The sequence below is a fragment of the Corvus moneduloides genome, chromosome 19 (genome assembly GCF_009650955.1).
Source record: "Corvus moneduloides isolate bCorMon1 chromosome 19, bCorMon1.pri, whole genome shotgun sequence".
NCBI lineage: Eukaryota > Metazoa > Chordata > Aves > Passeriformes > Corvidae > Corvus > Corvus moneduloides.
The window spans coordinates 1104717-1114793 of NC_045494.1; the positions used below are offsets into that span (position 1 = coordinate 1104717).

General features: G+C 61.4%; 1 protein-coding gene across 8 annotated transcripts in view; it reads left to right on the forward strand.

Annotated features, from left to right (window-relative positions):
- Positions 1 to 10077, forward strand: part of BAIAP2 (BAR/IMD domain containing adaptor protein 2) — a 39684-nt gene that overhangs the window by 26265 nt on the left and 3342 nt on the right. Inside the window, exons 7-15 of one of the 8 annotated variants that reach the window (XM_032129432.1) lie at positions 1723 to 1875; positions 3296 to 3523; positions 4171 to 4372; positions 4799 to 5000; positions 5092 to 5160; positions 5348 to 5510; positions 5694 to 5792; positions 7128 to 7162; positions 9471 to 9518. In XM_032129432.1, coding sequence (XP_031985323.1) covers positions 1723 to 1875; positions 3296 to 3523; positions 4171 to 4372; positions 4799 to 5000; positions 5092 to 5160; positions 5348 to 5510; positions 5694 to 5792; positions 7128 to 7162; positions 9471 to 9498 — 1179 coding nt within the window. In that variant the 3' untranslated portion in view covers positions 9499 to 9518. Of the gene's footprint in view, positions 1 to 1722; positions 1876 to 3295; positions 3524 to 4170; positions 4373 to 4798; positions 5001 to 5091; positions 5161 to 5347; positions 5511 to 5693; positions 5793 to 7127; positions 7163 to 7643; positions 8854 to 9470; positions 9519 to 10077 lie in introns of those variants that run through there. The other 7 variants (XM_032129431.1, XM_032129430.1, XM_032129437.1 and 4 more) reach the window with 7 other exon arrangements.

The following is a 10077-nucleotide window of genomic DNA, read 5'->3' on the forward strand; positions in this document are numbered from 1 at the left end:
GCGTGCTGCCGTCCCGAGCCCGCTGCAGGAGCGGCGCCTTCCCGAGCGCATCCTCCTCCGGCCGCCTGCATCACTCCTCCGGGGGCTTTGTGTGCCCACGCTGCTGTGCCTCTTCCTGCGCCGTGCTGGCCCCAGCCCGGCTGCTGCCCGGCTTTCCAAGTGCCGTGCCCTGTCTCTTTGCTTCAGGGTGATGCCAAAACCTCCATCACTTCCACTTCTGTGCCCAGTGGCATCAGCTCAGTTGCCTCCGCTTATTTCTCTTCCTGACCACAGGCATTTGCACTGGATTTTCTCATTCTGGAGGGAAGAATTCTCCTTGAGACAGGGTTGCTGGTTGCAAACTGGGTTTTCAATCTGTTTCTCACTGACCCCCTTTCCCTCGCCCAGGTTGGTGCATGTGGGGAGACTCAAAACCTTCTGGCTCCGGCACGAGCCCTGCACAGGGTTTGCTCTCAGGAGGTGCTCAGAGCAGGGTGGGAGCCCCAAAATAATCCCCCTTTGAAGTCTGGGATGTCACTGAATCTTGCTGCTTTTGTTGGTTTGCTCCATTTTATGTGTCTGCTAATAAATATTGTAGCATGCTAAAAATAACTGATAACTGTGAAGAAGCAGCAAAGCTGCTTTGGGCCCTGAATTTCCAGTTTAATTCCCGTCTCAGAGAAGCTTGGGCTGCCTGAAGCAGGGCCAGCCCTGCCTGGGCTGGGGGTGTTGTTGCTTTCCAGCGTTGTGGTGCCACTGTCCTAGGGAAGAGATGGTGGCAAGGAGGTGTCACAGTGCAGGACAGCGATGGGTGAGAGATGCTGCTCTCAGAGCTGCTTTCCTGGTGCCACATCGCAGGTGGAAGCTGGGAGCGTCCAAAGGGATGAAGGGAGGAGGAAGTGGCCAGGTCAGGGAGCTGGGGGCACCTCGTGTGTTCTGTGTTCAGGGATGCTGGTGCTGCCCTGTGGTCCCTGGAGTCCCCTGTGCCACCTTTCCATCACACAGGGCGAAGCAGCCGGGTTCCCCCAGCCTGGCCTGGGTGCTGCTGCTGGGCCAGGTGTGGTGCTGGCAAAGCCCAGCGTGGCACAGCCGTGCTGGCACCCATCACGTCGGGAGAGCAGGAGCCAGCGGAGGAGCCTCCGGCTGCTGGCACTGGCAATGCCACAGTGTCTGCCAGTCCAGGGTGTGGCACCAGGGAACAGCCAGGGGGTCCTGTGCCAGTGTGTGGACTGCCCTGGCACCATCTCTGTGTCCCCTGTGGTAAATACGGACTGAAGGCACTGCCGGTAGAGGTGCTGGTGGCTGTGTTGGAGGAGTCCGCGTGCCAGCCCGCTGCAGCCCCCCCTTCCCGGCAGCAGGCAGGGATCGGCACAGCCCGGGCAGCAGGGGAGGTGCCGGAGGCGTTCAGCCTGGGCCGGGAGCCACTGGTTCATGCGCTGGCAGGGACGAGCCGGGGGCTGCGGGGGCCGCTGCCAGTCCCGGGCCATCGGGGCAGCCCCCAGCCCCCGCCAGCGCCTCCGAGCCCGGGTGGTGAGCGGGCGGCCGCTGGGTACAGCTCGTCCCGTGCAGCCCACGGGCTGAGTCAGCGCCTCTGCGTGGGGGGCTCCGATGAGTAAGGGCGGGCCGGGGGGGCTGAGCAGGCACACGTGTGTGTCCCGTGCCGGGGTCCCCGCCTGCGCCCTGCCCCGCGCTCGGTGGGCAGCGGTGCCGGCAGCCCCCTCCCTGCTCCTCTCCCTGTTCCAGTACATCGAAGCCATCAGCAACAAGCAAGGGGAGCTGGAAAACTACGTCTCCGATGGCTACAAGACAGCTCTGACGGAAGAGAGGAGACGGTTCTGCTTCCTGGTGGAGAAACAGTGCGCGGTGGCCAAGAGCGCCATCACCTACCACGCCAAGGTGAGTCGGACCCGCCAGAGCCGGTCCTGGCTGCCCCATCGCTGGGTGGATGCTCCCGGCTCAAGCTGCATCCCATAGAGCAGACTGATATCCCAAAAGCCACAGCTGGTGCAGCCCCTGCAGCCCGAGGGACCGAGGGGGTGATGGACCAGCAGGTGACCCCGGGGAAGATGCCCCAGCAGGAGCAGCTGCTCCAAATCCCCCCTGCCCATGGCTGCCCACATCTCCTGGACCAGGGCTGGAGCTGCCCCCTGCCCGCCTGGGAAGCGGCAGCACCCGCATCGGTCTGGAGCAGAATCCATCCAGACGAGGGCTGGGAGCGCCGGTGCTGCTCCCGCAGCCTCGTGCTCCGTTCTGGTTGTTCCCCGCCACCGCCCTCCGTGGCTCACAGCAGCCATCTGTCACCGCCGCGCTTGGCACTGGAGCAGCAGAGGCAGTTGGGATTAGTCAGCTCTGTCCTGGCGCATCCACAGGCTGGATCCATGCTTGGCTTGGCGAGCGTAGTGCAGGAGGGGAAAATACCCCCCAGGGCTGGTGGTCAGCAGGAACGAATCAAAAACTTGCTGCAGCAGCACACGGAGGGGGATTTTGCAGGAGAGACTTTGGAAGTGGCTTGTCCAGAACGTGGTGGGTGTCCAGCCTGCTGCTGCCCGTGGTGCCTGCAGGATGCTCCACAGGATCATGAGGCTGGACCCAATGGCTGATGCTGGGGAAACGTGCAGGGACTTTGAAATGGGATTTGGAGGGGTTTTGGTAGGTGGGACCATATTTTGTCTCCAGGTGAGGCAGAGCAGAGACATGGGGTCACCCTTTGCTGCACTGGGGAGTGACCTCAGGGAGGTTGGGACATCTTCCCCCTCTGAGTCACACAGCGGGATGCTTGTACATTCTGGGTGAACAAAGACAAGTTTGGTTCCATCTGTTTCCCCCTTGGAGCATGGCAGCAGGTGGCTGCCAGTCCTGCAGGCAGGGAGCAGTGGGGCTGGGATGCAGCGCAGGGGCTTGGAGGCTGTTGGGGCTGAGCACTCAAAAGAAGCAGCTGATCCCTGGGGATGTGGGGACAGCCTGGAGCACGGCTGTGCCCTGCCAACCTTTCGGGCAGGTTTTATTTCCCTGCTCCACGTGGAGCCCGGCTCCCTGCCCAGCTCCCAGCAGCCTGGAGATGCTGCACACAGGAAATCTTGCAATGAGACAGGGAGATGGATTACCTTTTCCTTCCCTCCTTCCCATTCTTCATGACACCTTCCTGGCTCTGCTGCCATCAGATCCTGAAGCAGGATGTCCCTGTGTGTTATCTTGCCCGTGCCATGCACAGAGCCATTGATCAATCCCAGATCAGCTCAGCCCTGGATCCATGTGGTGCTGCCCAGGGAGGGGGACAGAGCACCCTGTGCCCTCATGCCTCATTTTCCTCTTGCAGGGGAAGGAGATGCTGACGCAGAAGCTGCCGCTGTGGCAGCAATCCTGCTCGGATCCCAACAAGATCCCGGACCGCGCCATACAGCTGATGCAGCAGATGGCTGCCAGCAGCAATGGCACCATTATGCCCAGCCCTCTGTCCACATCCAAGTCCAACCTCATCATCTCTGACCCCATCCCTGGTGCCAAACCTCTCCCTGTCCCCCCGGAGCTGGCACCTTTTGTAGGAGTAAGTATCTCTGTGGTGGAAGCTGTCCTGCCCTTCTGAGCAAAGCCAGAGGGATGAGCCCGGGCCGGTGTCACCGCTGTCCTCGGCAAGTTGCCCTTGGATGGACTGTCACTGATGGCAGGGATGGGCAGCTCCGTGCTGTGCCATCCTGGGATGTGGGAAGGAGCCTGATGTGGGGATGGGCAGCCTGTCCCGCCTCATCCCACCGGAGTCACTGAGCTCTGGCAGAGCAGGGGCTCCCAGGGGCTGTTTGGGGAACCCACAAGCTGGACTCACCTGTCCAGGCTGGCCCCTGAACTGTGGGACTGAACCCAGGTACCCCAGTAACTGCGGGAGAAAGGCCTGGAGTGACCCATGGGATGAAGGACCCTTCAGAAGAGAGTGTCCCCCTGATGTGGGGGCACGAGCTGAGCAGTGGAGCTTAGCAGGGGAGCTCAGAGCAATAAAATGCCATAGAGGTGACCCCACTGCTCCCCCCAGAGCAGTTTGGTTTGGCTGGGAAGTAAACCCAACAGGATGAAGCTCCGATCTGCCTCTCTCCCTGGAGCTGTGTCCCACTGGGGAGCTGCAGTGGGATGCCCCTGGAGCTGCAGTGGGATGCCCTCATGACGCCGCTCCCGTGTCCCCCTCCCCTCCTCTCTCCGTAGCGCATGTCGGCGCAGGAGGCCGTGCCAGTGATGAACGGAGTCTCAGGCCCTGACAGCGATGGGTACAACCACTGGTCTGAGATGAAGCCAGCACAGCCCAAATCTTTATCTCCTCCCCAGCCTCAGAAGCAGCTGAGTGACTCTTACTCCAATACACTCCCAGTTCGCAAAAACGTGCCAGCGAAAAACAGCTACGCCTCAGGTGAGGCCCCGGCCTCGCTGCCGGGGTCCCGGAGCCGCCCCTGCTGCAGGGGACCGCGTGGGGATGGTCATTGGGGGTGCTGGTGGGAAGGGGACCGTGACCGACAGCATCCCTTCAGTGCCAAGCGCTGCTCGTGCCTCTTGACCTGGGCGTTAGGAAATGCTGGAGCTGGGCTCTGCCCTGGGGTTTCACAGGATTTCCAGGAGGAACATTATGTGGAATCTGGCACAGGGAACCTGCTCCCTTTGCTGCGGCTGGTGGGTGATGCCAAAGTCTGATCCTGCTTGTTCAGGGGGAAGGTGTGAGTCACACTGAAGGCTTTAGTGGGACCTGGGCTGAAATAAGGAGGGGTGGGGGCCTGTCCTGTGCCTGGGGATGGTCCTGGGGTCAAGGACTTGGGGCACCCACTGGTCTCTGTTCCCCCAGCTGAAAACAAGACACTGCCACGCTCCAGCTCCATGGCCGCCGGGCTCGAGAGGAACGGCCGGACGAGGGTGCAGGCGATTTTCTCGCACGCTGCTGGGGATAACAGCACCCTCCTGAGCTTCAAGGAGGGCGACCTCATCACGCTGCTGGTGCCCGAGGCCCGGGACGGCTGGCACTACGGAGAGAGCGAGAAAACCAAAATGTGAGTGTGCTGGGTGTCCTCGGGAGCAGCCTCGTCTGGATCCTCCGTGGACAAACCTGGGTTTGGCTTCATCGCCGCCTTTGCCTTTCAGGAGGGGCTGGTTTCCTTTCTCCTACACACGGGTCCTTGACAATGATGGCAGCGAGCGGGTCCACACCAGGTAGGAGCATCGTGCTGGGTGATGGGGAGTCTGTGTGCTTGGCATGGGAATTAGGAATTCTTGTGAGGAATAACTCACAGCACGGGGGGGTGGACAGGTTGCTGGCTCTGGGTGGCTTTTGCAATGAGTGGATGGGTGGCCTGGGGGTTTCTGCATGGAGCTGATGCCTCTGCTCTGGGCCCCCCAGCCTGCAGCAGGGGAAGAGCAGCAGCACCGGCAACCTCCTGGACAAGGACGACATCTCCATCCCGCCGCCGGACTATGGCATGGCCTCCCAGGCCTTCCCGGCACAGGGCGGCAACACCTTCAAGCAGCGGCCGTACAGCGTGGCCGTGCCCGCCTTCTCCCAGGTGAGCTTCTCCCGCCGGCTTCTCCCACTCCGGGCGGACGGTTTAGGAATGGGGGATGCCGGAGCAAGTCCCCGGGCACAGCCCCTGCTGCGGTGGCTGGGATGGGATGAGTGGGAGCGCTCCCGTGCTGCGGCTGCGTGGGGGTGCCGAGGGCGGCTCTCCAACCTCTGTTCGTTGTTTTAGGACTACCTAATGCCCTATGGGTGTGCAATTAAAGACTATTCCAGTGGCCTCTGCCAAGCACCCTCCGCTCACTACAAGCCTTACACTAGGTCGACAGCTGTAAGTCCGACGCTCGCAATGTTTCCCTTGGGATTTACGGAAATTTGGCTGTTTTGTGCCTGGTGACCACGTGCCTTGCCTGCGCCCTGCTCCTGCCGAGCACCTGCCCTGGGGTGAAGGGATGCAGGGAGCCGATGGATGGGGAGGAACGGGCAAGGCGCAGGGCCAGTGGCACAAAATGGCCCCGTAAACCCCCAAAGGACAACACTTGCTGACTCCATGGGAGTCTCCCACCAGAAACAGGCTGCTCACAGGCAGCTGGAAGTGTTTTCTCTGGCACATGCCAGTTCAAGCCGGTGACGGTCCCGTGGGGACACTGGGGCAGATCCTGGACAGGATTCCAGAGTATCCAAAGCAAGCCCAGGGCTTCTTGGATAACAAGCCAGGGAGGATGCACGAGCAGATGGGATCAGCCTAACCCAGGAGCTGCTGGTGTAGTGGAGCTCTCCCCACCAGAATGAGCTCAGTGGCGTGAGCTGCGTTGGCATCACGTGCTGGCAGATGGGGAGAGGATGAGGAGGGAGAGAAACAGCCAGTCAGCACCGACCCTTCAACAGTGCTTGTCAGCTGGGATCTGTCCTCTATGCAGGGAGTGGGGTGGAAGCACAGCCCCACTTCTTGCTGTTTGCAAGGATTTGCTGCTGGGGTTGGTATTTTGTGACTGGGAGCATTCCTGGGCAGGTGGGAATGTGGTTCTCTGATCCCTGGTGCATGGCCAGCTCCAAGGCCAGAGACTCCCCCTCTTTCCTGGAGTGGTCCCGTGTTTATCATGGAGAGCAGAGCTGCTCCAGTCGTATCCCGGGGCAGGCCCTTGCTCAAGGAGGGATGTCCTTGAGGGGTGTTCTCTAGGCCTGGTCCCATCTGCCCCTCGGTCCCTCCCTGCAAAGCCTGCTCAGCACCGGCTAAAGGAGAAAATGGTCCAAAACCCTGTGGGTTTCTGGTGGGAGTGAATACAGACAACCCCTCTTTCCACAGAACATTTCACTGGTGTCTCTCAGTCGTGCAGTCCCTTTCCAACAGTCTCAGCATCTCAGCAGCAGCCAGAGCTCTGTTCCACGGAGGGGCAGGGCAGGGCAGGGCAGAGCAGAGCAGGGCTCTCCCAGCTGTCGCTTTTCCATGTCTGACCAGATAAATTCCACAGAGAGTGGTGACCTTCACTCCCTGCTGTCTGAATCCCACTCCAACCATCTCCATATCTCCCTTTCCTCTCCAAATGCATCAGCTCTTGGCCCTGGGTCCTGATGCACTTTGGTTTGTTCATGTGACCCTCCAGTGGCACCTGAGCAGGCACAGCCCACACATCCCTCACTGTGCTTCCTCCCCTCCTCTCCACAGGGTCTCGATGACTACGGGACGAGGTCTGTCAGCAGGTAAGATGTCACCTTCCTGTCACATTCCCTGCGAACTGTTGGTGTTGGCTGTGGGCGAAGCCGTGGGGCTGTGTCCCCGCAGGGGTCCCTGCACAGGCTCCCCGGGGACTGGCAGTGACTGGGTTGGGGCCAGGTCTCGCCTGTGAGAGTGGGGAGAGCCAGGGAGGGCAAGTCCCAGGGCCAGCCCTGGTGTCCCCAACCTCGTGCTCCTCCAGAGAGTCGCGTCTCCCAACCTCCTCCGGGCTCACGCCTGGATAGTGAAGCCATGGAGAGCCCACACTCCGGGGTCTGTCCCCGGCACCTTCTCCATCCTCTCTGCCTCGGAGCTGCCCCGTCTCACTCTTGGGGCTAAGCTCAAGCCCGTGGCTGGGTGGAGCTCGCCGCCTGTCCGTGGTGGGTCCTGCAGTGCCGTGAGGGGAGCTGGGCTCCCGGCTCGGTGCTGCCCGCGGCCACTCTGGCATCTCTGTGCTTTGTTCCGCAGCGGCAGTGGCAGTTTGGTATCAACGGTGTGAGGACACCTGGGCTCGCGGCGGCCCCTTGCTGCTTGGAAGAGCTTTCTGCTTCTTTCCCCCCTTTTTTTTCCTTCCCTTTCGTTTCTCTTACTCTACTTCTTTTGGATTTGAAACTCTTGTGATCTTCAAGGAAACCATGGTGCTTCTCACCCCTCCCTGGTGTTCACAGTGCCCTTGTTTCTGAAGCCTTTTTGGAGCAGAAACTGCTGCCAGGTCTGTGCTCACAGCCCAGGTGCAGTTGTCACTTAGTGGGACCCGGTGTTTGTCCTCCCGTGTGATGTTAGCGATGCACTGTCCCCCCCGGGGCCGCGCCGGCCGCCCCGCACGAGCCTGGACCAAACTCCCAGACTGGATCACATATGCATGGCCTCTGGTGTCCGTACTGTTACTGAGCATCCGGGATGCCCGCGCCCGGGATGCCGTTCCCGGAGAGGGGGCAGCGTCCCCGCGCCTCCCCCTCGGCCCGATCCGCTTCCATCCCACCGCGGTGGCTTTGGGAGAAGCGGATGGCACAGAGCTCCCGCCCCGGGGAAAGGGCTGCTTCTGGGCTGGGGTCCCACCGGCCGTGGGAACCCCCCCGGAAGGGTTACTCCTGGTTGTTTTATAAATATATATATATATATTTTTTGTAGCAAGGTATTGTTACCTCACGTTAGGGCTGGGGCTCCGAGGACGTGCTCGCATCCCCAAACCGGGCTTGAGCGAGTGCTGTGCCCCCGCGGGGGGCTCGGCAGTGCCCGGGGGGCTCCCACCCCGCACTGGGGGTCCCGCTCCCGCACTAGCCCGGCCGTAGCCCTCCCAGTGCCCGTGGCCGTCTCCACCGCAAAGCTGTTCACGCTTTTTTCTGATGTGATTTTTAAGACCTCTGACATTGCCTGTTTACTGGGACATTGCTGGCAATAGACCCCCCCCGGACCAGTTTTTGGGTTATCTCCTCGCCTACGGGCACACTGTTCTGAGCCCCTCCTGCATCGATGTCCGAATTTTGCTAAGGATTTTTAACCCAGGATATTTCACGATGAATGACTGAATGTAGAGGGGGAAAAAAACCACAAACCCAGCCCTAGCAAAGCCTGTGTGGAGATTGTAAAGTGCTGAAAAACCTTTTTTTAAAAGCCAGAGAGAATTGTGCCCTGTACTGAGTTATTGTTTGAATAAAAGTTTTATTTATTGCATTGAGCTGGGCCTCGGTGTCTTTTTCGGCTGCCGTGCCTGCGTGCTGCCCTCACCGCCTGCATCGCCCACCGCGCAATCCCAGGCCATGTTTTTGTTCCCTGCTCCATCCCTGGGGACGCCGGGTGCTGCCTGTGCGCGCCCAGCCCCGCCGGCTCTAAACAGCTTCGCTGAGCGGGAGCAGCGACAGCTGCTTTAGGGCCGGGTGCCTTGTCCCTGAGCATCTGAGGGGATGATGCTGCTACTGCTCCCGCGTGCCAAGGCTCCGGCTGCGCTTTCCCGGCGGTGGGAAAGCGGCGATGGCCGGCACGGGGGGAAGGAAGCCGCCCCCTCCCTTCCGTAGCCCCCGCCGTGCCCGGCCGCTGCACTCCCACAGCTCCCGGCTGGCCGTGCCCTTCCTTCCCCTCCTCACAGCACCAGCGACTTAATAAACACGACTTTTCCTCCTTTTTCTTCTTTTTCCTCCTGTTTCCTCTGCCCGCCGGCGCTGCGTGCGGGGTGGCCAGCGGGCTCTCGAGCCGGGTGGCCACCGGCTCGTGGCCTTAAGTCTCTCCTTAACCACGACCTTCTGTTCCCATCAAGCGTCCCGGTGTCCTCCAACCTGCCTTCTGTTTCCCTTGCAGCCCCGATGTTGAAGTGGCCAGGTTTTGAGGTGCCCCTGCCCGTAGTTAGTAAGTGACGGTGTCGCGGGGCCGAGCCCTGGGTGCGCTGGGCAGCGGGTGCGGCCGCGGGGCTGCGCGGGCACGGTGCCACCGCTCTGCTTCCCGCTGCACCCGGCCGAGCGCGTCCCCTCCCTCAGTCACCGCTTGTCCCCGTCCCGCTGGCGGGAGCTCCGGGGCTCCCTGGCTGCCTCTGCTGCTCGGCTGCTCGCCCCGCTGCCGCGGCTGCGCTTCCCGGGATGCTGAGCTGCTCCTGCGCTTCCCCCGCTCTCCGTAACCAGCTCTTTGGTTGTAGGTGTCCGGTGTCCGCCGCTGTCCCCAGGCCGCTCCAGCGGGGCGGGGCACGTCCGCACTAACCGCAAGTTTTTTGAGCAGCTTTTTTTGTTGTAGACTCGTCCCAGGAGCCTCCTCGTCCTGGCCCCAGGGATGCAGGAGCCTCCCCAGGAGTCGAGACCCTCCTCGCTGGCACTGCAGAGCTTCCCCGTTTCTCTTTGATCCATGAGCTGGTTTCCCTGGAGCTGCAGGCTCCATCCCAGTGGCTCTTCTCTGCCAGTACAGAAATAGTTAAATG